At 47.8% G+C, this 26822-nt stretch overlaps 2 protein-coding genes across 10 annotated transcripts in view; one reads left to right on the top strand and one right to left on the bottom strand.

The window, feature by feature from the left end:
* Window positions 1-588: 588 nt before the first annotated feature.
* Window positions 589-25582, top strand: GLB1L2 (galactosidase beta 1 like 2). 2 transcript variants are annotated; one of them, XR_004360703.1, is made up of 20 exons: window positions 589-709; window positions 5206-5403; window positions 5621-5689; window positions 6039-6134; window positions 7310-7418; window positions 7697-7789; window positions 9279-9360; window positions 11981-12045; window positions 13909-13993; window positions 14544-14681; window positions 15257-15337; window positions 15544-15650; window positions 16035-16181; window positions 16600-16671; window positions 17485-17563; window positions 18725-18812; window positions 20602-20716; window positions 21600-21716; window positions 22191-22369; window positions 23834-25582. XR_004360703.1 is itself a non-coding variant. In XM_032709437.1 (19 exons), exons 1-19 carry the CDS (start codon window positions 627-629, stop codon window positions 22275-22277), a joined length of 1911 nt encoding a protein of 636 aa, XP_032565328.1. In that variant the 5' UTR covers window positions 589-626; the 3' UTR covers window positions 22278-22912. The 2 variants fall into 2 exon arrangements, 1 of the variants encoding a protein (XP_032565328.1); XM_032709437.1 differs by lacking the exon at window positions 23834-25582 and having other exon boundaries at window positions 22191-22912.
* Window positions 23413-26822, bottom strand: part of B3GAT1 (beta-1,3-glucuronyltransferase 1) — a 54088-nt gene continuing 50678 nt past the window's right edge. For all 8 annotated transcript variants that reach the window (XM_032709440.1, XM_032709443.1, XM_032709446.1 and 5 more), the window contains one exon: window positions 23413-26080. The gene's annotated coding sequence lies outside the window, so the exon portion shown is untranslated. The remainder of the gene's footprint in view (window positions 26081-26822) is intronic.

Below are 26822 nucleotides of genomic sequence, written 5' to 3'. Positions count from 1 at the left end.
GGGTCTCTCTATTAGGGATCTCTCTTTTAGGGGTCTCTCTCTCCCCGGGGTCTCTCTGTTGGGGGTCTCTCCCCGAGGTGTCTATCGGGGGTCTCTCTATTGGGGGTCTCTATCTCCCCGGGGTCTCTCTATTGGGGGTCTCTCCTCGGGGTGTCTATCGGGAGTCTCTCTATTGGGGGTCGGTCTCTCTATCGGGGGTCTCTCTATTGGGGGTCTCTCTCTCCCCGGGGTCTCTATCGAAGGTCTGTCCCCGGAGTCTCTCCCAGGGGTGTCTATTGAGGGTCTCTCTCCAAGGTCACTCCTGGGGCCTCTCCCGGGGGTCTCTATCAGGGGGTCTCTATACTGGGGGTCTCTCTCTCCCGGGATCTCTCCCGGGGGTCTCCCCCGCTCCCTCGCAGGCCCCGCCCCTCCCCGCGCGCGCGCGGCGTCCGCATCCAATGGGAGGCGGGGGGCATGCCTAGTGGGCGTGTCCCGGCGGGCCGGACGGCCAATGGCGTGCGAGCCGCGGGTCGGGGGCGGGGCCGGGCGGGGCGCGGGCGCTGTGCGCGCCCGGCGGGTCGGGGGTTCGCGGCCCGGGGGGTCCGGGCGGGCCGGGGGCCGGTGGGCTCGGCGGGGTCCCCCCGGCCATGTGGCCGTGCGGAGGGCGGCGGCAGCGCCGCCTCGGGGCCGCCGCGCTGCTCCTCTTCGTGGTGTGGCTGCTGCTGCGCAGGTGAGACCCCGGCGGGGCGCGGCGGAGGGAGGGAGGCGTGCGGGGGTCGCGCCCCCGGCGGGGCGGGCGGGGGGTCCCCGCGGGTGGCGGCGGGGAGGGGTTGGGAAGGTGGCGGTGCCCTGCTGGGAGCAGGCCCTGCCCGCCGGGAATGGGGTTGGCTGCGGGAGAACTGCGCATGGATGGATGGATGGGATCGGGGCCGGGGGGGGGTGGAGGGGGACGGTTATTAACGGAATTAACGTAATTAACGGCTGCGCTCCCCGCGTGCTGCCGGCGGATTAACGCGCGGGGGGCCAGGCTCGGTAGAATCACATCTTGTGAGATCAGAGACCCCCGCTCCCATCAGCATTCCTGCGGCCGAACGGGAGCGTTGGAAGGACCGGAGCGAGCAGCGCTGCGGCCGCGCCGGAATTACCTAAAGCTTTAAATAAACGCTGCACCTGGTACCCACCGCTCTTGTCCGTCTCCAGAAGTAATGGCTGGGGGAAGACCCGTTGCCAGCGCCATAAATCAGGTTCTCTGTTGGGCAAATGCTCTCCTGCCGACCTTGGCTCCGGAGAGGCTTTACATCATCGCCGTGCTGATGGATGATGCACTTTGCAAATCAATCGCTCCCGCGGATCTAACCCAGCTCTGGAGCTCTCTCTGATGTGCTCGCACAGTGTTGTTTCCCTCTCTCCAGCCCGTTCTGGGTCTGGCTCTCCCCGTCCTGTGTCCCCAATATCACCGGTGGCCACACGGGTGGAGCAGTGTGGTACCCGGGGGCCGTGCCCACCTCTCCTGTCTAACCCTGTTATCTTCCTTCTTCTGCTCCTGTGTGCACACTCCAGGCCAGCAGCTGTTCCTCTGGAGCCCACCTGTAATACCTAGAAGTTATTCAAGGTTCTAACTTTGATCCTGTGTGTTTTGGGGGTTCATTTTGGGGGTGATGCTCTTTCCTGGACGAGTGTGTCCCCTATTACAGCCAGAGGTGCACAGTGGCTTCCAAGTGACAGGAGCTCTTCCCGACAATGAAATGCTGGAGATATACATGGAGATATACATGGAGATATACATGGAGATATACATGGAAATATACATGGAAATATACATGGAAATATACATGGAAATATACATGGAAATATACATGGAAATATATGGAGGTGGAATACACAGGCAAGGGAAGACGTAGTTATTTGTTGCCTCTTGGTTATTTTATAACGGGTTCTTAAATTCGTAGTCAGAAGTTACTGCTCAGAGCTATGGAAAAGCCTTGATGAATCTTTGCATAATTAGAAGCAAAATTCTTTTACAGCTCGCCCTGGGTTTGTGCCATGTGGGTTCTTAGAGAGGATTATTGCAAACCAATACCTGATAAAGGCAGGGGAGTCTGTCTCCTGTAAGAGTGTATCCATAAAACACTGTATTAATTGGTACATGGTGTTTATCTCCATTGTCCAGGTCACCTGGGAATAAACTGTGCTACAAAATGTGGTGATTTTTACCCCGGGCTTGTGGGGCAGGACAATGAGCTGGGAGCAAGGGCACCTCAGAGCTTTCACTTTCCTGTGGCCAAGAGGAAGCCCAGAATAAACAGCAAAGCCCTGTGAGGCAGGTCCAGTGGAGCTTAGGGATTAGCTGCAAAGTCCCTTGTCCTCTGTAGCACATCCTGTAGCATCAGCAAAGCGAGTTAATGGTCTCCAAGCTCTTTCCCTTGGTATGACTTTTTTCTTTTGCAATAGCTTTTTGTCCCAGCTGTTCTGGAAATGTGGTGGTTCAACACCAAAGCCTCTTTTGTAGAGAGGACTTCATCTAGGTTTGTGTCTCACAGCTGTCTGGCTCAGAAGTTAACTGGGACTTTCCTGTTCCATGTGTCATATTTTGCACTTCAAATTCCATCTTATAAACACGGATTGTTTCATTAAGGACTAACTTGTCCATCCCAGTTTCACAGTCTCAGTTCTGGGGTACTTGGTAATAGAATGATATTTTTTGCAAAAAGAAAAGGAGGCTTCCCTGAAGCAGAGATGAAATCAGAGACTCTCAGAATCCCAGAATGGTTTGGGTTGGAAGGGACCTTAAAGATCATCTTGTTCCACCCCCTGCCACAGGCAGGGACACCTCCCACTAGCCCAGGTTGCTCTAAGCCCCGTCCAACCTGGCCTGGAACACTTCCAGGGATGGCTACTGAGGGACAAAATAGGCCAGTAACCTTTAGCAAAGCAAAAAAAGATTCTTTGCAACCTGTGCTGTCATTATAGAAGTGAGAAAAAAAAATCTCCTGGGAGCTATAAATTGCTCTCAGGAGGAAGCACAGAGCCCAGGTAGACTTTAAACTGTGGCAATCCAACTCTGGATTGCTCCAGAATGAAGCTCTGCTGAGTCACACAAGTGTTTTTTCTGAGGTTACTTAAACAGATCCTAATAAGAGATGTGATTTCAGGATATCTAGGATAATACATTGAAAATATTGGGAGCCTGGGAGCTTCCCACCAGTCCTTCTTGGTGAGAAAAAATACTAGAGCTGGGGAGTTTTAAGACAGGAAACTTGATGGAAATGTGCCAAGTTAGTTATGCCCAGGATTAAGAAGATGAGCTTAAGTGATTAGTTTATTTTTATCTGGCTGTGTGTGCTTCCTGAGCACAGCCTTCATTCTGGCACAGTCTGCAGTACTTCTGTGTGCAGGGTAATTTTGGGGTCTGTCTAGCTCAGAAACAACTGGGAAACTTAGATATTTCCCAACCTAATCTTTAAAAATTGAAGTTTTGCATCTCCAGACCCCTTTGAGCTTTCCACCTCAGACTTGCCAGCAAGAAATAGAAGTAGATGCAGCTGCTGTTTTGGGATCTGAATTGCTGAAGTTACAATCTGTGTGGGATGGTTCTAGCAGAATGGAAGGGTAGGTGGCCACAGGATATGTCCTGTGGTGGACTGAGAACCTCCTCCCCTGCTGCTGAAATTCCTGGTCATTCCTTGGGAGCAATGCTGCCATTTCCCAGCCTCACATCATTATTATCACACTTTCTTGGGTAGCTGAGAATCTTCTATCCTGGTCCTACTCAGGCAGTCACCCTTTAAATATGGCAGACTGGTATTTTGCACTGATTTCTCCTGCTTTGAGCTGCACTATCTTCATAAACAGTTATTATTACACCACCTTCTGAATGGATACCTCACTGTCTCCTTGCTCAGCACTGTTTCTGTGAATGGTTTGGCAATGAATGTTGACTGAAGGCAGTGAATATCTAATCTGGCTTCCTTTTCCAGGTACTACCCCTGCCTGCTGCCGGCTGTCTCAGAGCCCTGTGAGAATGCTGTGCTACACAGGTACCCTCTGAGCTTGTCAGCCAGCCCATGCAGTGCCCTGGAAGTCTTAGATTTAGTTCCTTTGTAGTCTCCTTGTCTTGTCACAGGACAGGCAGTCACTGCAGGCTGCTGGTTTGCAATCCCATGAGCTCTGAGCCATCCTCCCCCTCTGCTAATAACTGCTTTACACATAGTGTAGCCAACAGCTGAAGGCTTAGGTGCTCCTCTCTTCTCTCAGTGTGATGTTTCTCCCAAATGTCTGGGTCACTCTTGCTTTCTGGAGCTGGGAATTCATTCCTCACATCTGGCTCTGATAACAAGCTGCCATTGTGTGACTCTGTGTACTCAGAGTTGTGCAACTGGGGTGGTCTGATGGAGGCAGTGGAACTGCTTGGTGATGAAATGTTTTCTTGGTTCAGCCAAAATGAGCTGGGGAGTCTGTAAGGCAGTGGGAACTTGGTGCAGGAGCTGACCTGATGGAGCTGTGACAGTGTGAGTGCTCACCCTGGTAAGTGCTGAGGGACTGGTGTCTCCTTTGCTCCAGTTCTTTGGGCAAATAACATGTGCAGGAGTTAATAACAGCCATGTGGGCAGAGGTAAGTTTGTGGGGACAGCTGACTTAGTCTTTCCTTGGTGAAGAATATAATCCAGGGGGTTCATTAAATTAAAGAAAAGGTTCTCTGCTCACAGGGAACAGGTGAGGGGTTTTTATTTTTCCATGCATTGCACTGGAAGATACCAGAGTCCACGAGACATTCAGGATGGCAACACTGCAGTGAGAACAAGGATCTGGCAGTCAGCCACCGTGTGCCATCCACTAAAAGACAGGGAGATCTTAAATTTCATAACTTATGGAAGTGTTTGTGGGTACTGTGAGTGAAAGCTTCCCCATCCTGTGTTTTCAGCAAGTGAATTCCTTGCTCTGTGCCTGAGCAGGGCTGCATTTCATCTGTAGAGTGTGGCAGAGTGGTTTGGGGCATTCAGGATGGAAGCTGCTCATGAAATGAATATCAAATGCACATCTTAGGAAGATCTTCCAACTGTTTTATAATCTTCTGAGCAATCTATATGCTCTATGTGATAAAGAGTGTGGTTTACTTAAGAAGCAGGAAGGTCAGAGCTGGTCCTGCTGGGTGAGGTGGAAGGAGCAGCCTGTCCTGAGGGGACACATCCCTTCCCCAGGATGCTCATTCGTGTCTCTCTCTTCCAGGTTTAACTGGAGTGAGCTGACCCCTCTGGGGCTGTGGGGAAGGACCCTTGGCTTGCAGACAGAGAACTCCCAGTTCCTGCTGGAAGGAATGCCTTTCCGCATCTTTGGGGGTTCCATGCACTATTTCCGAGTGCCCAGGGAATACTGGGAAGATCGGATGCTTAAAATGAAAGCCTGTGGCTTAAACACCCTCACCACGTAAGTGCCCTCCCTCCAAGGCTCTGTCCAAGTTCCTCACAGCACCTCCCCTCCTCTGGGGGACTTTGTCATGAATTCCAGTGGGCCATAACAATGTTAACAGTGCTTCTTATTGTGAGAAAAGGCATAAAAGAGAGAAGTGGGGCCTCAGCTTTTCTTTGTAAGCATCCCAGACTGAATTATCCTTCACCTCCCCTGCCCTAACTCTGCCTTTCAGGTACGTCCCGTGGAACCTCCATGAGCATCAAAGAGGGAAGTTTGACTTCAGTCAAAACCTGGATCTAGAGTATGTGGTACAGACAGCTCTGCTATTAAATACTCCTGTTTTGTGGGAGGGGGTGTGTGGCTCCTGTTTTGTGGGAGGGGGTGTGGGGGGGGTCTGGATGAAGATGTCATTTCCAGCTCCTGAAACAAAGCTGTACATTGTTCAGGCAATGGGGACTTAAATTCCTCCCTCTGCTTTCTGGAGTTCTGGGAGCTTGATGAGTTTAGCACCAATCCAGCATAGTTGGATTGCTTCATCAAGCAATTCCCTGCTGGTTTGGGTACCTGAATTTCGTGGTGATTGGAATATTAGGAGTGTGTGGAGCAGGGATTCTGCAGGCAGACAGTAATGCTGCTCTCTGGATCTCCAGGGCCTTCCTTTCCCTGGCAGCTAAAAATGGGCTGTGGGTGATTCTGCGTCCTGGACCTTACATCTGCTCAGAATGGGACCTTGGTGGTCTGCCCAGGTAAGTGTGTAAATAATTCAGCTGAGGGAAGCATCTGGGACAAAAAAACCCCAACTCCCTGATCATACAGCTGAGCCTCCTTCAAAGGAATTGCTTTGGAATGGCTGGCTGCTGGATGGGGATATTTATTTTCTGTGTCCCCAGAGTGGGTGAATATTCATTATCTTACTGAGCTCCTCTAATATTTTTTTTTTTACTGTTTATCTTTAAAATGATAATTGTGTTATGGCATAATGCTTACAGCAAGAAAACAGAACTGGGGGAACCCATCTATTGCTGTTGCACCTTGACAGTCTGTCAACAGTATTTGCAGCTTGGTGTAAAAATTTGCTTCATCTCAGGTCTATTTTAAAAGTCCTGCTAGAACATCTGTATTAATGGGAGGCAGTAATAAAGACCCACAATTTTCCAGCCTCCTGTTGTATTGTCCCCTCAAGCACACTCTGTATTTTCCCCTAAAGCACACAGCTTGCTCTAAGAGGCTCTGAGAGCTGAGGTGTTGTCACCTCACCCACGTGTTTTTTTATCAGACAGATTTAAAAATTCTGATAAAGAGCAATGGTACTATTCCCATTTTATGGATGATTTTGTAAGCCTGCTGAGCTGCATTTAGCATAGAGGAGTTGAGTCTTTCAGGCCTCTGGAAGGATATTAGTTAATCCCTCCTTTTGCAGAGACAAGGAAGGCACAAGCTCACTCTGTTGAAATGGTTACAGCACTATATTGTTGTGCTCTTCAACAAATTGCCCTTTTCTGTGTTAAACCCAAACAGAACTAAGTCTTGTAAGTAGAAACAATGGGAACAATGACTGGAAGCTTTGTTTTGAGCCATGTTTGGGATCTTTATGAAGGAGCACTTGGTTGTAGAGCGCCCTTGGGAATGCAGGGAATTCCAGAGTAACCTTTACAGAGATAAGGTTAGCCCTTGAAATATTTGGGCAAGTTTATGAAATAGTTTAGGCCTGAAGTGCAGAACAAAAAGGAGGGGAAGAGATTGGCAATTGGAGCCTGGGGTGATTTGAAAGTGTGAATGGTGGGGTGTCATTGGCACTCCTGGTGTTGTCCACTGTGGCACAGGAACACCAGTGATTCCTGCCCAGCTCTGGCTGATGTTACCTCTGGCAGCTCAACTGGGCAGGAGACTGGAACATGTTCTGTTTGCTGCTTTTCCACAGCTGGCTGCTGCAAGACCCAGAGATGCAGCTGAGGACAACCTACAAGGGCTTCACGGAGGCCGTGGACGCCTATTTCGATCGCCTGATGCGTGTTGTTGTCCCTCTCCAGGCAAGTACAACCCTCTGCCCTCCCCAGGGGTGGGCACTGACTGCCCAGTGGCTGTGAGCTCTGTGTAACTGCAGCAGGCTGAAGCAATGACAGAAGTACCAGTTTTGCTCTAGGAACCAGCAAGGGCTGTAGTTGTCTGTGTCTGTTTGGGAGCATGGGAGGGTGGAGCTGAGTCCATCTGAGACTGGTGCATCTTTCCTGCAAGACACTGCCACTGTGATTTTGCTCCCTGGGATTAGAAATCATGATGAACAACAACTCCCTTTTGCTGCCCACAGTACAAGAGAGGAGGTCCCATCATTGCAGTGCAAGTGGAGAATGAATACGGTTCCTACGCCAAAGACCCCAACTACATGACCTATGTCAAAATGGTAAGGGTGGCACTTCTGCTTCTTTCTGTGCTCAATCTCTCCCCTAAACCACCTTCCTGAGAGTGTGTTCTTTCTTCTGAATAACTCTGAGAGTGGCTTCAGGGACTCTTGAAAGCGTCAGTCCCTAATGCAGCTGCATTTCCCAGGATGTTTCTTCCTGGAGTGGAAGAGAGGGCACGTGGCCCTCTCAGTGCTGATAAGCCTTTGTTCTTGTGTCTTCCAGAGCAGAGGGTGATAGGGAAATAGGGAATATCTGCAGTGCATAGCTGGTCTTGAAGAAGCTCCTCCTGGGGGGTCCTGTTTTGCTTCTCTTAGGTGACATTAGATAAAGTTTTCTCTTTTTGACTTTCCTGGGAGGAAGGTTGATGTGAACCAGCACACTCCTAAACTTGTGTAATCAGGGGCTCAGCATCAGGCAGGTTAATTTGCCTAAGGCCTCCTTTACCCCTTGTCAAAAAGAGATCAGACTGTGCCCTGGCTCCTGCCTCTGAGTGGGTGGTAAGGAGTTGACCTGTGCCCACTAGGACAGCTTATCCTGGTGGATCTCACAGCAGTCTGACCTGGTTGTTTGCCCCCAAAGTCAGGCAGATAACAAGATCTGCAGTGTGTCTTAACAGGTTTATTGTTTAATTTCTTCTCACTGAATGCTTAAGAGTGAGGGAGGTCACCCCTCCAGTGTGTATGTGCTATAAATTGTGTTTCCTGCTACAGCTTTATCAGATCTTTCTGTAACCTTTTGGGTACTTCAGCTTGACCCTGAGGCTCAGGTTGTCCTGTTGCTCAAGGTGTACAGAGGTTCTTCAAGCAAATAAATCCCGTGGCAGGAGTGTTAATCTGTTATAGCTGGGCCAGCTCCTGCACCAACTCCACCTCATGGAGTGATGTCACTTTGCCTACAAGGTTAAATAGGAAGTGTATGTACAACAAGTTACAGACATAATGCCAAACAAATGGTTTTCAGAGCCCTAAATGGGGTACAGAGACTCTGTGGGGGGTCTGCAAACTCATCCTTGCTTTTCCATGGCTCAGGGAAGAAAGAGCTTGGGCTGCTCCCCAGACTTGTCAGGACAGATCCCCTTGCCAGGCCTGTGGGTGTATTTTTGCAGTGCTGTTTCTTCATATTCTGGGGTTGTGTGCAACTTGCACCCGAGGAGGTGGAGTGGTTAGAGATGAAAATGTGGGAAAGCAGGATTTGCAGGGATTCCTTTTTGGTGGGAGTGGGATCTGATGTGAGGTGGGGCTCTTATTCTTTGTTCTGGTTCGGGCCTTGGGCTTTGAATGTGGCAAGGTGATTAATTCACATCTAGCATATATGGCCAAGTTGCAATCTTCCTGGAATTAAATACTCATCAAAAAGCACCCCCAACTCACACAAACCCTCAAACCCCTGTCCTTATCTCACTCTTTTGAGTGCACTGCCTTTGCCTTCCCAAAGGTGAAGGTCATGAAAGGTGTATTGACACAATGGCTTTTCCTCTTTTTACCTTAGGCCCTGCTGAAGAGAGGGATTGTGGAACTGTTGATGACCTCAGACAACAAGAATGGGCTGTCATTTGGCTTGGTGGAAGGAGGTATGTGCTGGTAGAGACAAGGTAAGGCTGTGATCCTTGGGGAACGTGGCTTTGGAAGGAGAACAGGACACTTCCTTCACTAAGCTGCACCCACCCAAGTGTGTTCTGTCAAGCCCAGTCCCTTCCCAGAAAGGTTTAGGTGTTTTTTTCCATGTGAGGTACAACACAGGATTGGCCATCTGTACTTCCCAGTGACTCAGGAGATGGCAGCACCCAGCATTTCTTGTTATTTTGCCAGATTACAAGGCTGAAAATACTTATTGCTTCATTTCAATGTGTATTAAACAAGGACCTCAGCAATTACTAGCAGTATAGTAACTTATTCCTAAGATAGCTGCTTTGCAATTAAAAAGAGAAGAAAAAAGTCCATCAGAAGCTTGATTCTGAATTCTAACATTCTGTAAGTTTACCAGTAGTTTGTGGGGCAGCCTTGTCTTCTCAGCAAGCTTGTTTTGGGGTGAGCAGCCTTAGGCAGGTAAAGGAGGGGATCAGATGTGCACAGTGCCAAAGGATGGCTGTTTTCCCTTTTAAAAAATTTAATTCTGTTAAAGTTTAAAAATGCTGCTTCCATCCTCTTTCTTTTCCCCGTGAAGAAATGGAGGTGCAGCTGTCTGGGTTCCACTGAGCCCTAAAATCTGACTGTCTGGGGCACAGTGTAACATTGATTCTCTGATTTCCAGATCATTTCAGCTGAGATTTACTCTGTCCTTGGCCTCTGATCTCTCCTGTGTTCCCATTGCCTGCCTGAGGAGTTGCTTCCCTGAATGAAGTGTTTGCAGGGTGCAGACTTGGAGTGCTCCTGTCATCAGTCGGAAATAATGTTAATTTTCTAATCTCAACCATGGAGATGGTTAAAGGGGAAGACTTTCCTCTCTTTTTTTCCCCTCCTCTTGTTTTTATATGACAGTATGAGAGGGACAAACTCAGTAAGTGAAGTCCACGGGCCTTCACCAGTAGGGTGATGTTCTCATTTGGGTTTTTTTGGCTGTGCAGCAGTTTTCAGCTGTGACCACACAGAGTCACTCTCTCCCTGCCAGAGAGCTGGCAGGGGAAGGGCTGGTGTGGAAATTCCTGCCTAGCCCTCATCTCCTGAGGGAATCTTTGCTGCCTCAGAGCTCCTTCTTGTTTGGAGTTGCCTTTTCTGGTGTGTTCATGCTGAGAGCTCTTGGATACTGGTTTGACTCTTGGATGTCACAACAATCTGCTCATCAGAGTCAGAATATCAGGAGTCAGGTGTGTGGAATAACTGAGGCTACAAGTGGGGCAGCAGCAGGGTGGGTAGGAAGGAGCTAAAGGAGAATCAGGATCACTTCCCACCCCTGGAAGTGTCCAAGGCCAGGCTGGACAGGGCTTGGAGCAACCTGGGATAGTGGGAGGTGTCCCTGCCCATGGCCCAGGGACAAGATGATCTTCAAGGTCCCTTCCAACCCAAACCATTCCATGATTCCAAGCTGGGTGGCTCTGCTCTGACCTGGTACAACCCTTCTGGAGCTCATGGGTGACAAAATAAAGCCTCTGGTGTCCCTCCAGGACCGTGGTGGGGAGTGGTGTGTATATGGGATCCTGTGAGAAGGATCAGCAGGGCTTTGGGGACTCTCCATTTTCATGGTGTGCTGTTAATCTGCATGAAAAGCAGAGTTGGGCTTGTTCTCCTTCAGGATTGCCAACTGATGTATTACATCAGTGCTAAACCCACGTTTTGTTTTGTTCTCCCTTCATGTTTTCTGTGCCAGTTTCTTTAGCTCAGCACAGTACATAGATCAGCCTCTTAAAATCAAGGTATAAATAGTGAGAAGTGAGCTTTTTCTTCTGTAAATATTCTGTTTGAAGTGCTCAGTCTGACACAACTGGGGCTGGATTTGATCCCAGCTCTCTTGTAAGAAGTTGATTTTTAATACAGAATCATATCACTGCTCCTGCATTTTCAAAGTTGGAAGAAATATCAGTGTGACCACGGGCTAGAAGAGGATGAAAATAGTTCAAATGTGTGCCAGGGGCTGAGACACTGATCCCAGATTAGTGTCTTCTGTCCTGCAGGCAGGTGTTCCCACTGCTGGGCCTGAAGATCCTGCAGCACACACAGCTGGTTTCCCTGCTCTGCATGGGGCAGAAGCACAGAAAACTCTTCCAATTCCAGTTCTCTCTGGTTCACTTGTCCTGTGGTTCCTCTCACTCACCCCCACAGACATGACAAGCTGTAGGATATTGCCTGGGTAGCAATTCCTGCAGCTAAAGCTTGGGAGATCAGCGTGGCATCCACACAGGACTTTCTAATAAGTTTGCCTTTATGTGGTGCCTTTTATCTGAGAATCTCCATGTGCTTTACAGGCTCTAATTAAAGCTTGTGACACCCCATGAGCAGCTCTGATGCTCTCTCTTTCTAGTAGCTCTGAACATTGGAGCTAAATGATGTCCTGCAAGGATTCCACTGTGTGCTGTGGTTCAGCTGGGTTCTGCACACCAAGCAAAGACTTTGATGGGAAATTTCTGAGGAGGTTATTTTGGTGGTTCAGAAGATGTTCCAGTTCCCCCTGAGCTTGTGCTGGGCTAATGCCTAAAGAGATGGTCTTGTACACATTTTGTATGAGTCTAAATGAATACATTTTTCTTTTCCCAATAGCACTGGCCACTGTTAACTTTCAGAAACTGGAACCTGGGCTACTGAAATATCTGGACACAGTACAGGTAAGATGCAGAAACACGTTGTTCATGCAGGTTGTCCAGGACAGCATTAGAAGTGAAGCACTGTTGGTCTGTCTGGGCTTTGTGTGTTGGTTTGGGGCTTCCTTCTCATCAGGCCAAATCCTTCTGGAATCAGTGAAGGAGGATTTAACTGTGCTGTTATCCAGCACCTTTCCATCCAGCTGTGCCCTGTGTGTAGCTCTTAGGGATTGGATGCTCAGTAACATCCTAGTTCACAAGTGTTAGACCTCTCTCCTGCAGTTCCATCATCTTTTTCCCAAACTCCTTTACCCTGATGCTGTGGCTGCTCTCAGGAGGGTGTTTGCAGGCTGCTGCTCTGCTGCAGTTTTCAGGGTGCATTGTCATGGGTGCTGCAGTCACCCCCAATACCTCTTTCAGTGTAGATTGAGGAAGTTTTAGTGTGTCACTTGAGCATCTTTAACCCCCTGTGCTGTCAGAGAGGTGAATCAGGGAGGGAATTGCTTAATGAACACTTGATGTGAAAAGTATCCTGATTGTGATGAGGGAGTAGTGAGGGAACAGCAAGTTTTGGTTTTAATGACAGGTTGTCTCTCTCTTTGCATCCTCTGTCCTCTTCCCATTGTTCTCCTTGCTCCAAATGAAGAATGTGAACAGCTGACATCTGCCCCCAGCCCCAATCAATTCTCTTCTCACCTCTTTCCTTGGCTTTTTCCTGGGCTGTGGAAGGAAGCCTTGCTGCTGGATGTTTAATCCTACACTTTGCATTTGTTTTCTTTTCCTGTGCTGGCAGAAGAGGCTCTGCTGCATGTGCTTTCACCTTCTTTAGGTCTTCTAAAATTCCCCAAACCCTGCAAATGAACAGAAGGTGGCACCTTCCCCACCAAATGAGTGCAACATGGCCCCAAAAAAGCAGCTCCTCCTTTGCCACACTGACTAATTACAAGATAGGAAGCCTGTTATTCATGTTTTTAGGGATTATTAAGCTGTGTTATCTTTTCCTTGTTACGGGCTTTTGTTCCAGAGGGTGATAAAATTCCTTCTGTGACTGGTTTACTGGGGATGGATTGATTCAATGTATTTCCAAGAGCTGCTCCATACCTGGAACATTTAGGTGATTACAGGCAGTTGTTTTCTCCTAATGAAATACAAGTTGCTTTAGTGCCACTTACCTTGGCCAATTCCTGTGGCATCAGGTAGAGCCCTTACCCAATAAAAGGCAAAATTGACTGGAAATGAAGCCCACGAGGCTGGAGTGGCAGCACATGTTGTCCTGTCTGGGTGGAATTCTGCAGGAGCTAAGGGAGCTGGCAGGGGGTGACAAATGGGAAGCAATTGCTCTGTGTGCAGAGCCTTTAATGAAGACCTAATTCCTGCAAAGGCTAATTCTTCCCTGCCAACACCATATGCAGCATTAAAAAGGCATTAACAGCTAAGGTCTGCTGTTCTACCTTGGCAGGCACTGCCTGCCCTGCACCTGCAAACTCTCAGCTGGCAGTGGCATGGCACGTAAGCAGACATTTATAAATGTGGATTTCTAGCAGAAACTAAACAGTGACAGTTGGTTTGTCTTTTTTTTTTGCTACAGCTCTACCAAACAACAGCATCCAGAATTGTTTGGTCTCACCTGATTGTGGGCTGGGGTTTTTGCTTTGTGCAGAGGCACAAAGCTTTGCTTGCCTGTTCTGGGCATTGGTGTCCCACAGCATCTTGTTCCTCACATGTCCAGAGCTCCTTAGCTGCCTTTTGTCTGTGCCAGTTGAGAAGAAAACACTCTTATAAAAACCATTTCACTGAACTGGATTTGAACAATGCTTCTCTAGAAAACAGGGGTGAGTGGAAGACTGCCCTGAATGCATTTTAACTCTGTTTTTCTTTTTGACACAGAGAGATCAGCCAAAGATGGTGATGGAGTACTGGACTGGGTGGTTTGATAACTGGGGAGGCCCTCACTATGTCTTTGATGCAGATGGTGAGCACCAAATTCTGTCCTTGCAAACAGGGGAGCATTTTACCTCCTGTGGGAATGTGGTGAATTTAATCCTCTTGCAAGTGTAGCACCTTCTTGGTGGTTAAAAGCTCATTAGGAAGACTAGTACTAAAAAAATAAACCAACAGCTCCAGAACCTCCAGGGCATCTAAAGTGCAGTGAAAACAGAGCTATATAAGACTGTTTTAATGACTCTCTTATCCTCCTGCAATTGTCTTTGTAATTGGGTCATTAGTGTGTTCAGTTTAGGAGTCTGGCTGAGTAGTCCTTACAACTCTGGTACTTAAAAGCAAAATTCCTGCTGGAGTCCATGACCTTTACCCTTTTTCACTTAGAGGAGAGGATTATCTGAATGTATGAATGTGTCCCAAAGTGTCAGTACAAGATACAAACCACGACACAAATCACTGTAATTGCACAGGGGTGGCTGCCTGACAGGGACCAGGGTGTGTGTGTCTGCTTTGAATCCCTGGCAGTGTTACAGCCCACATTTGTGGTCTGTGGCCCCTCTGGCACTGCCCTTCCTTTGCAGAAATGGTGACCACCGTGGCCAGTGTCCTCAAAACAGGAGCATCCATCAACCTCTACATGTTCCACGGAGGCACCAACTTTGGTTTCATGAATGGGGCTCTAGAAGCTGATGAGTACAAGTCAGATGTCACCAGTTATGGTGAGTTTTCTTTCACTGCCCTGCCTGTGGTGGGAGTGCAGCTCTGGCTCCCCCTGGGCTAGTGACAGTGACAGAGACACGCTTGGAAATGGTCAGTAGAACCCCTTCTCATAAAAAAATGAGCTCAGAAGCAAATACCTGTCTAACAGGAGGGTTTACATTAGTGTTTCCTATTTCCAAACCCATTTCAGGATGTGGAGGATCCCCTTATTAGTTGTAAAGAGAAGCAGCACAGATGATGACTTTGCTTCTCTCCTTCCTAGGGAGGGATGATGTTCCAAGATACCATTCTGGTTTTTGATTTTACCAAGTCAAACTGTACCATAAATCACTCTTCATCCCAACAGCCTTTTGTTAAAATGCTTAATTGTTGACTTCATCCTGTGTGAAATTCTGGATTATGTGCAAATCAGGTCTCTAAAAGTATGTTCATGAATGGCTCTTCTCCAAATTAGTGGTTCTTTAGTGACATTCACTCAAAGTGCCATGAAAATTGTGTCTTGGGCTTTTACTTCTTGCATGAAGCTATCCCAGAGCTGCTGTATGTTTTTAAATCACAAGTGCTGCTTTTCCAGACTATGATGCTGTGCTGACAGAGGCTGGAGACTACACATCCAAATTCTTCAAGCTCAGACAACTCTTCAGCGTGATCATTGGTAATTATAAACCCAGGAACCAAAATACTATTCTACCCACAGTGTTAAATGAGGGAATGGTTTAAACTGACCCTTCTGCTAGAGTTGGTTGGTTGGCTGGGGGATATTTCCAAAAGATGGGAGAGGAACCAAAGCTCTGGAGGGGCCTTAAATGTGTGTTGGCTGAAATCATTGTTCCATCTTTCTCTTTTTTTTTTGCACCCCAGGCCATCCTCTTCCTCTGCCTCCCATGATTGAAAGCAAGGCATCCTATGGTGCAATCCTGTTGCATCAGTACATCTCTCTCTGGGATGTGTTACCATCTCTCTTACAGGTAGGAACACCTATTTTAATGCATCTCAGACCTAAAAGGCATCACCTCTTAGATGCAAAAGGGAATTAGTGCACTGGCTTGTTATCCCACGAGGAGGAAGTTGGGGAATGTTTTTGTCAAGAATATGTAAAAGAAGCAAATCATTTATCTCATTTTTTTTTACTGCTACTTCTGTTCTCTTGGGACTCCAGTTTTGCAAGTCCTTGGCTCCCTTTTCTGGTGCTTTGCTGTAGCTTTCAGAGAGCCATGAGGGAATTAGGGTTGGAGCAGCTCCCAGGAGGCTCACAAGGAGATGTACCCTGTGGCAGAGTGTAAACCTGTCTAAAACCAGCCTGTCAGTGCTGAGAAACCACTCCTGACATTCCATTTGCCTCTCCCTTGCAGCCCATTAAGTCAGAATTTCCTGTTAACATGGAGAATCTGCATCTAAACGACAGCACTGGGCAATCCTATGGGTATGTGCTCTATGAGACTGTCATTTTTGGTGGTGGCCAACTGCACACAAGGAACCACGTCCGTGACAGAGCCCAGGTAGGGACCAGAGGGCAACTGGGACTCACTGGGGTGGGATGGAAATGCTTTGGTCTGGAAAACCAGGCAGGAAATGGGGGGAAATGTGAACTTGTAGGTTAGGAGTGTGATTCTCTCTTTCCAGTTCTCACCTCAGCCCCAACCCTTACCATTTGTAATTAAATTTGAGTTTCCAGTTTACTAAAACTTAAAATATCTTTAAACTTGAGAATGTTGAATATTCTGAGAAATACTGTCATTTTATTTTTTTTTTTTTGTCCCACCTGGACTTGAATCAGTGACACATTTGTGGACACTGAGTTCTGGTTTCAAGTAGAGAGAATTTTCTCCCCAAATACAACTTCAGAAACCTGTGCAAGACATGGTTATAGTAAAATTGATGTGAAGTTGCTCTTGTCTCGTGTGCTCTGTTGTGCAGGTGTTTGTTAACACTGTGTATGTGGGTGAGCTGGATTACAACACAGTGGAGCTCTTCATTCCTGAGGGACAGGTAACTAGCTGGGGGTTGCTCACAGCAGCAGTGTGTGGATAACAGAGCCAGGATCACTAAAGAGGAATTTCTCTCAGGAGGGCACCTCCCACCTACCCCAGACAAGCTGGTGCAGCAGGGGATGGTTGTTGTACCCAAATTGGACACCATCTCACTGCCAAGTTACTGTTTGTGATGGAAAAGTGGGGTTTGAATACTTTTCCATGGAGAAAATTCAAGCTATTGTAGTCCTTGCTGCACACAATTTGCCAGCCTTCCTGCCACAGCTGCAACTTGGACATCAAGTACCTGTACCCTGTTTGTGCAGGTTAAATCTGTGTAGGCTTCATCTTCCTTAGCACAAAGCAGGTTTTAAGGAGGGTTTGGGGGCTTTTGCACCTTTTGGGTCACAAATTAAATGAGGGGAGACTGAGGGCAGTGTTACCCTGGCAGGACCTGGCACCAAGACTAATGTATTGGTTGAACACATGCCAAGAGAGCTGTGTGTGGCTCCAGGAGCAGGTGAGGGGGTGGATACACCAGTTGTTCTTAAGGCCTGTGGGAGGATTTATGACATTAGCCTGTCCTGTGTCAAACTCCACTGCTGGCTCTGTGGGTGAGATCCAAATGGGACTTCAAAATTCAACAGGAAAAAAACCCCAGAAAACTTCCATGCAGAGGCTGAGAGCTCCTCAGTGCTGGAACTTTAAAGTAAAGTGAGAAATGGCAGCTGCCAGAGGTACTGGTGCCACCTTCCCTCTGAAAGACCTCTGCTAACCAGGCACTGAGGGTGATACAGCTGGTCCAGCTGATGCTCTTCCTTTTGTTTTTTAGGGATTCAGGCAGCTGAAGCTCCTGGTAGAGAACCGTGGGCGTGTCAATTATGGCCTGGCACTGAATGAGCAGAGGAAAGGTGGGTTAAGTTCTGTGTTCTCAGACTGCCCTGGAGAGTTCTCCTGAGTTTAAGCCCTGCAGAAGTGTCTGTGTGCTTTGCACAGCACCAGACTAAGGGCCCAATGCAGCTCTCGTGGTGCTGGACATGACTGGGAGTTGGTGGGAATGGTGGGATGGAGGGAATGTGTCAAAAAACCTCATCACCCCCTGTCTGGAGGGTCACAGGTGAAAAGCTGTGGCTGTTTAATGCCTTGCATTAAAGATTCTTCTTTTGTAGGGGTACAGCTAAACCCAAGGCCATCACTGAATCTTGCTCTCCTCTAGGTTTCCTAGGTGATGCTCAGATTCCCTTTCTCTTGCTCTGTGAGCATTTTACTTCACAGGGCGAGAAGGAAAATACCTTTTTTAATCTGTGTTTTCCCCCGGGGGGGCTGATATTGGAGAATCACACCATTTAAAAACTCACACAGTATCAGGAGTGAACTGCATCCTGTTGAGCAGAATTTACTGAAGTGCTCAAGTCTGTCACACACAGTTGTGGAGCTGGGAGAAGCTGAAACCCCAGGATTCTGTTTTAGCAGGGAAACTATATGCAAAAGCTATATAAAATAGATTAATGGAGTTAGGCATGTGACTGTATTGATTTTATTTGATGCAGAGGAGGTGCTTAGGCATCCTCAAGTGCAGGACCCAGGCTTTGCCTGCTATAGGGAGAATAGTTATAACAAGATAAAGGTAAATTACTGATTAAGGTGCCTTAAGATCCTTGGATGAAAAGCACTGGACCAGCACTGGGCATCAGTGCTTGCCCATGTCATATTTTGCTGTGCCTGTTAGAGAAGTGACTGATTCACTGCTCTAAAAAAAAAATCTAAATAAATCTAAATCTAAATAAACTAAACCCCAACAATACCCACCCCCCACCTGCTGCATGTGCCAGCAGTGTTTTCTGCTTGGAGTTGTTGAATGACTTGGTGAGTTGAAGCAAAGGAGAGAATGGAGAGGCCAAAGTGTAGTAATGTTCCCCACTCAGTCTGGATGAGCAATGGGACCATATGGACTCTAATGCCATTGCAGAACGTGGCTGCTTTCCATCCCCTGCTGTTCCCTGCATTCAAATAGGAAAATCCATCAGCTTTAGCTGTTTTTCAGCTCTTCATTACCCCCATTGCTCTCACAGGCTTAATTGGTGACGTCTTCTTGAATAAAACCCCCTTGAGGAACTTCAAGATTTACAGTTTGGAGATGAAACCTGCCTTCATGAAAAGGTTTGTGGGATTTAAACATTTTTTTTTTCCTTCCTCCTTTGAAACCACCTGTTTACCAGCAGTGCAAAGTCTAATAGGGAGCAGCTAAATGTATGAGAAAGGCAACGTGAGGTAACAGCAGGGAGGTGGATTTTTGCACTGACAAGTTCCTTGCTGATAGATTTGCCTGAAATAGTGCAGAAAATAGTGCTAGATTATCCATACCATTATTTAGAATGAAATGTATTCACTCTGTGGAGGATTTGAAGATTTCCTTGCAGCTTGCAGGTTAGATCAGGTAGGTAAAAGCAGGGCTTAGCCAAAGGGGTGGGTCCCCACATGTTGGAGAAGTTTGGGTCTTCCTGGAAGTCACCAGTGTGGCTGATATGTTTAGTAATTCAGACTTCAAGGGGTGAATTAATTCTAGAAAGCTGCTAATAGTACATTAACAATCCAGATGGCTTCCTCTCTTCTATGTTATTGTGCTTTAATTCAAGAAAGGAAATCTGTCAGGGGACATCAAGGAGTCTCTGTCAGCAGATACAGAAAATCATAGGCATGTTTAAACCCTGTGGACTCTGGCCATGATCCAGAGAGACTCTTCAGTGATGTTGTTAATACCAGAAAGCAACTTATGAGCAATCCCCCAAGATATCACAGCTCCCCCATTTTGTGTAGGAAGGAAAGAGAGGCAACATTAAACTCCAATGGCTTTGCAAAGGAAAAAAGTCCATGTTTGGAAATTTCCAAGGACAATTTTACCAGGTGCTGGGGGGCTGCCTGAAGGATGTTTATTGATGGGGTGACTCCCAACCTTTTGGGCTGCAGGGTGTTAGAGGAATATTTCCACTGAGGAACATTTAAAGCAAGTGAGCTGCCATGCCCAAATAAAAGCAAGATTAGTCCCCACTGCCCTCAGTTCCTGGCTGTTGACCAGCAGCACTGGAACACAATCAGCTTACAGTCCCCACAGGGGAGGAGGGAGCAGAGTGTTGTGAAAGGAACTGTCACAGGCTTTTAGTTGAATAATTCAGTAGCAGTCAGGCTGCACTAGATCAATAACTTCCCTGAGTCCAAGAGATGCAGCTCCTAAGAGTCAGCAGGAACATGTTCTGACAGAGGCTCAAGGCTTCTGTGGGACTCTACACCCCTTGTTTCCTCTTCTGTTTGTGCCTGTGGAGTTCTCCACTCCTTGTTTCCTCTTCTGTTTGTGCCCTGCTCCCAAATTGTTGCCACAGGTAAGCAATAATGGCAGATTGCCCCTAATTACTGCAAACCTGCAAGGATGTGTTTGTGTTCCTGGGCAGGAATGTCTGGTTTGAATCCTGTCAGTTCTGCAGGTTTTCCTGTAGCAAGCACCGTGGAGGAGGATGGGCACTTCAGCAGCCAACATGAAGCAGAGCTTTTTATCACAGAATCACTGGTTTGGGTTGGGAGGGACCTTAAAGATCATCCCATTCCACCCCCTGCCATGGGCAGGGACACCTTCCACTATCCCAGGCTGCTCCAAGCCCCATCCAACCTGGCCTTGGACACTTCCAGGGATGAGGCAGCCACAGCTTCTCTGGGCAACCTGTGCCAGGGCCTCCCCACCCTCCCAGCCAAGAGTTTTTTCCTAATATCTAATCTAAACCTTCTCTCTTTCAGTTTGACTGCCTTCCCCCTTGTCCTGTCACTTGGTATCAGAGTTGGTGGTAGCCCCAGATATCCTTCTCTTGGACCACAAGCTGGGCTCCCAGTGCTGTGACCATGAAGACACAGCCAGGTGGCTCCAGTACACACCTGTCTGAAGTGGGTCCCTCTCTTTCAGCCTGCAGCAAGTTTCTGGATGGAGCTCAGTCCCAGATTACTTTGTTGGTCCAGCGTTTTTCCGTGGAAGGCTGTGGATAGAGCAACAGCCACAGGACACTTTCCTGAAGCTACAGGCAAGTCCTGCTTTTTCTTGATCAAGATTTTTCACAAGCTGATTAGAGAGACTCTTCTTGTGCACTGGCTGTGACTGAGCTCTGTCTGTAGTTCTGTAGTTCTTTAGTCTTCCTGTGGTCTTGTAATTCTGGGGTGTAAAGTCTCCTCCAGCTGGGAGGTAATTCTGTTCAGTCTGTGGTTGTCCTGATGAAAAATACTGACCCTGCAGAGCTGCTAATGACCACTTGGTCTTTTTTATTGACATACAAATGCTATTTTCTATTTACTAGAAGAGTAATGGGCACAAAAAATAAAGGAAGGACTAGTTTTATCCTCGATGTGATATAGAAAGAGTCACTTCTTTATAGCCATGGCATGAGAGTTGGCATTCCTGTTGTCTTTCTGTGGAAGATTGCTGCTCCTGCATAGAACTTCAGATGAGATATTAAGCACTATTAAACTTTCTCCTCTGATTTCCCTCCCTCAGAGCCAACCAATCATTACTTACTGCTCACTTTCCCATTAATACTTTGCTGTAAATGATGCCAGTCAGCAGCAATACAGTATTTCTGTCACCTGGGAAAGAGGTGAGGGGAGATATTCCATGCTTGGGAAGGAATAAAGTCTGTTCAAAAGGATGAAGTTTCCTGTGCAAGCACGAATCATGAATTGCACATTTTTGAGAGCTTTATCCCTTTAATTAGTACATTAAGGATAACTCCTGTTCAACAGGGCTTACTTAAATGTTCATGGCTTCAGGGATTTGGGCAGGGAAAGCAAGCAGAAAACCTGTGGAAAGTGGCTGGAAAGAATGCAAGTGTGAAAGCAGATTTAGTTTCCTGGGGGGATGTTAACGAGGCAGCAGAGCTGCATCAGTAATTCCATGTTCTGCCTTGATTCCAGGGCTGGGAAAAAGGAGTGGTGTTTGTCAACGGGCAGAACCTGGGCCGCTACTGGAAAATTGGACCTCAGGAAACTCTCTACCTTCCTGGGCCCTGGTTAAAGAAAGGGGACAACGAGGTGAGGGGAAAGGGGGGGATTGCTCTTTGTTTGTGTTGTTAAAGATCCTGCTCTGAGCCACGTGCCAAAGAGCCAGACATGTACAGGGTATTAATTACCCATCTCCAGCTGGAAGCCAGCACAATAAAGAGAGAGTGTTACCTCCTAAGGTCTGTAAAAATTAGGGAAGGTGCTGCTCTAAAGCTCCTCTGGCTCTGACAACCATTAAGACACTGGCAGCTAAGCTTCAGAGCACTGCATCAAGTTCAGAATCAAGACACACCTGATGTGATGCTGATTCACTTCTGCACCACTTGGTGCCGAAGGAGAATCACGGTTACTGTTCAGACTCGCCCTGACTGATCCCTCTAAGTGATGCTTCCTTCCCCTGCTGTGAGCATGTGCCTTTTCCTCCTAAGAATACTCAGAGTAACTCAGAGTAACTCAGCCTTTGCATGAAGGAATCCCACTCAGAGATCCCCCTGTGTCCTGCAGATTGTCATCTTCGAGGAGCGCACGGCGGGCCGGATCATCCAGTCCGTGGACATCCCTTACTTGGGAAGGACCCAGTACGTGGACTGAGGAGAGCTGCTCTCCCATGTTTGGTTCATCCTGAACATTCCTGGTTGCATGTCTGGGGACATGATGGGCATGCTAATCTCCACTAGACCCAGGTAAAGGATTTGCCCTTTGGCAGTGAGTTCAGAGGAGGGGATGGGCCCTGAGGAAGCAGGGTCCGTTGTTTCATGGATGGATGGACGGATGGAGGCAGCAGCTCATCTCCCTGGACTACTGAGGACCCACAGCCTGGCTGGCTGTGCATGTTTTGGACCATCTGGTGAAGGTAGGGGAGTAAAAAAGGTGCTGGAGGCAGGTGGGAGAGAAAGAAAGAACCGAAGCCATCTGAACCGAAAGCTGAGCTCAGCTTTCCAGTGACTTTAAAACTGTCTTATTACTGGCCTCCTGGTTTTTATAATTAGGTAGGGAAAAAATAGTTGGTGAACGTGTGGGTAATCAGGTGTGGAAAACCATTTTGTTGTGCTTCCAGGCAGATTTTAGCACCTCTCTCTGCAAAGAGGCCGTTATTTGTTCAGTTGTTGGAAGCCAAGGTGGTTGTCAAATGACTTTTAATTTGAGCTTTTTTTTTTTTCCACTCAGTTTTACAATGGAGGTTGTCTCTCTCTCAAAAGGAAAAAAAAAAAAAAGTTTTAAAAAGTGAAATGTGTTTTGTCGTCTGTCTAATCCTTATGTTTTAGGCCAGGCAGGAATGAGAATTTTCGAAGAGGAGAAAAGAATAAGTGAGTCTTGCAGTCCTCTCCCCACCTGGGCTTACACTGGGAAGCACCTAAAAATGAAATTCCCCTTGTAAAAGGAGCAGGGATCAGATTTTGGTGGGGATAGAAGCAAAGGGATTGTGTACATAGTTACAAATGGGAACACATCCATACTTTCTAGTTAAATCTGCTGGGAGATCTTGGGTCCTGGTTTCTTTTTCTTTTTGTCCCTCCAAGCAGAAACTCGGGATTTAGGTAAACATGACAAGTTGTTTTAACTCACCAGCTGCAGGTCACAGTGGAGCTGCAGTCTCTTTAGGGAGAGGAAGAGATCAAACTCAAGCTGTGAATCCATTCAGAACCTCCAAGGAGTTGCTCAGCCCCTGCTCTCTTTGCCAGGAACAGGATTTGGGCTCTGAGAGAAACACCAACCATGCACTGGCTCTGTAACGGAGTTGCAGGGTATCCTGGCTCTTAGAAACCATCATTTTATTTAACAAATTTAAATACAGTTTGTTTAAAACTGAGAACAGACAGTGCAGCTGTAACACACCCCATCCTGGCCAGAGCTGGTCCTACTGGACATCCCTATCCCTGCTCCCAAGGGCCACAGCAGCCTCTGGGAAAGCTGGAAGGGCCCAGGCTCGTGTGACCAGAGCAAATGTGCAGGGCTGTGCTCAGGACTCCATCCTTTGCATTTTCTGAAAGTTATTTCCTTCCAAGGAGGGAAGGTTTCCACCCAGCAGGGATTGGAATTAAGAGTAGTGAACCAAAACGTGCAGCTCGGAGAGGACATCAGTTGGAAACTGTTTAAATGGTATGAGAACGTGGTAGTCCTTGAAAAAATGTCTCTTTCCACTGTAGGGTTTACAGACTGAAGGGAACTTGGGAAGCCAATACAACAAGAGGATTAATCTGCTTGAGTGCAAAGAACTACTATTTTAATCCAGGATAACAACCCCCGTTCCCAGCAGCATCCAACACTTTCTATCCACTTTCTTCAGCCATTGCATCTATAGGAACGTTTTTGTAAAGGCTTCTGTGGCTGGGAACTAAAGAATGCAACTTTTCCCCAATGGTTCTGATATACAGAGGGAGAAAATAACTTACAAAAAAAATATTTTCCTATGAAACATCAGGAAATACACAGTGTCATTAGTCCAAGGGGAGACTTCTGCACCGTGAAGCCAATAATCAAACCCAGAGCATTTTAACAGTTCTACCTGTTTTAGGGCTACAAATAACCAAGCCTGTTTCCAGGATTATGTTTTCCCTCAGTTCAAAGGTAAAATTGTGCTTCAGACCTTTTTTTTTTTTTTTTTTGAAACAATTGGGACAGCAGGGGGTGATCAAAGGTTTGACAACAGCTGTGAAGGGGGAGGAAGTCTGGGGGTTTGTAAAGGGACATGTTGACCTCAGGTTGTTCCTCAGCAGACACAGAGTCACCCAAGGCAGTAGCACCCAGGTCCCTCCTCTGCCCAGTCCTGTGTCTGTCACTGAGAAGCAAAACGTGATTTCATCAGAGAACACCCTTCCACCAACTCTGTCCTGGGTCCTTTGATGTTACAGGACAGGGAAGAGGTGACTAAAGGTTTCCTTGACCTTCCCTCAAGCCAGGTGCTGGAGAAACAGCACTAAGCACAGGATCCCCTTTCCAAGGGTGCTGCTCTATCCATCAGAAGGTGACTCTGGGAGCTGCTCCAGCGTGGCTTTTCACACCAGGAGCTCTGCAGGAGCATGGAAAAGGGGCTGGGGCTGAAGGATACATTCCAGTCAAATGGGAAATGCACTAAAATCACCTTTTAGCATTCAGTCCCTAGTTTTAAGCAGTTAACTTTATTTTTTGAGAGTGGAAATTTGCCTCTATGTGGGAGCACCCTTCAGAGAATGCCACGCCTAATGCTCACATGAACCAAATTAGGGCTAAACAGAACCAAGAGCTGGGTGAATATTATGGTATAGGTCCCCAACAATCTCATTAACTCCATTTGCAATTATTTTAGTGTGGATGAATAGAGAACCACGTGCTGTAAACATCATCCAGGGAGGGTGGTGAACTGGTAAGGATCAACAGCTCAGTGATTGTGCCCCTCTCTCCCACTCTGGTGAGGCCCCCCAAGTGTTGCATCTCTTCAGCTGGGGTTTGTGAGAAAGATGGGGACAAACTTTTTAGCAGGGATTGGACAAGGAGTGATGGTTTTAAACTAAAAGAGGATAGACTAGATATAAGGAAGACATTTTTTACAGTGAGGGTGGTGCAACACTGGCACAGGTTGTCCAGAGAGGTGGGTAATGCCCCATCCCTGGGAATATTCAGGTTGGACAGGGCTCTGAGCAGCCTGGTCTAGTTGAAGGTGTCCCTGTCCATGGCAGAGGGGTTTGAGCAGATGACCTTTAAGTTCCTTTGCAGCTCAAACCCTCCTATGATTCCTATGTGTCAGAGTGCCCTCCAAACCATGAAACCAGTGAAGGAAAAGGGGAGGGAATACAAAGAGAACAGTGATACTTATGGGTTTGTTTGATACTTATGGGTTTGTTCTAACCTGCCTTGCTTTCCCCCCTCTCCCCCCGTCTTGTGCAGCGTAATAAACACTGATTAAAGTAGGTTTAAAATTAAGGGCTAAGGTGCCATCTCAGAAGGCAGCTGTCCCCTCCACGGACAGAGAGCTGCTCATGTCACACACGGGGTTCGTGTGTCTCAGGAAAAACCACTCACTGGGGCCAACACACTCCTGTGGACATTCCCACCCTGGCCTTCAGGTCCTGTCAAACAGCCCCTCAGTCCAGCCCCCCGTTCCAGCTGGGCCAGGCTCCAGTGCAGGGAGCCCTGGGGCACTTCTCCCAAACCGAGCATCCCTCGAGGCAGCTGCTCCTGTCCTGGAGCTCACATCAGTCCTGGGTTTTCTGTGCTTTTTCTCCACCTCCGGAGCATCTGGCTGTGCTCCAAGTCCAGGAGGAAGGGCAGGGGGATCCAGGGGGGTTATGTATGCAGTGGTGCTTGGTTTCAGTACGCTAAAACTCTTGGAAGTCAGCAGAGGTCCTGGCTCCTGCCTGGCTGGCCGGTCGGATGCTGTGGAGAGGAACCTTGCAGGCTGTGCATGAAGAAATTTTCTGCAACAGAGACACAACCAGCATGTATATCACCCTTCTGCCTCGCTGCATTTAGCTGCTACCCCTTGGAAGCAGCCCAAAACCCAGCTCAGCTCCGTGAGTTCTGCTGCTAAGCAACTGGGCTGGGGAGCAGCAGTTGTGACAGCGCTGAAGAGCCACGGCCTCTCTGCTCAGCTGATATATATTGCTCAGAGAACGGGGGCCGGGCTCTCCTGCTGCCCTGCCACGGGCCACAGAGCAGCCCCTGCAGCAGCCAGGGCTCCATCCAGCTGCCCTCAGGGAATGTGCCATAAGAGAGCTCATTACTCTTAAAAATACACCACTGCTGAGCAGATTTACCCCCTTCCTCTGCTGCTCTTCTCTGTACTCAAGAGCAGCAACCTCCTCTCCCCTCCAGGCCTGGTTCACACAGGTGAATAGCCCATCCTTCACTCCTGCAAACCAACTGCAGTGTGCCCTTGAGAAATCCAGGAGGCTGAATGCACCAGGGTGCTCAGGTAATGAAGGTGAGGAGCCAGGGCATGAACTAGTGCAAGTCAGCCATCAGTGTGTGTGTTCCTTCCTCCTTTCCACTGAGGAAAACGCTCCATGCTCACCTTGGATAAACAAACACCTCAGTGGGCTTTAATCCACACCCTCCCTACCTTGTCACTGACTCTCTGTGGCTTTGATGTGGATAAAAATTAAACTCTTCAGTGAAAGCTTCTGCCTGACTTAAAAATCCTTTTGCTGATTCTGCTTT

This window comes from Chiroxiphia lanceolata, chromosome 23 (assembly GCF_009829145.1).
Source record: "Chiroxiphia lanceolata isolate bChiLan1 chromosome 23, bChiLan1.pri, whole genome shotgun sequence".
Taxonomy (NCBI): Eukaryota; Metazoa; Chordata; class Aves; order Passeriformes; family Pipridae; genus Chiroxiphia; species Chiroxiphia lanceolata.
Note: the sequence above shows the minus strand (reverse complement) of the source record. Positions and strands in the feature narration are given on the sequence as shown.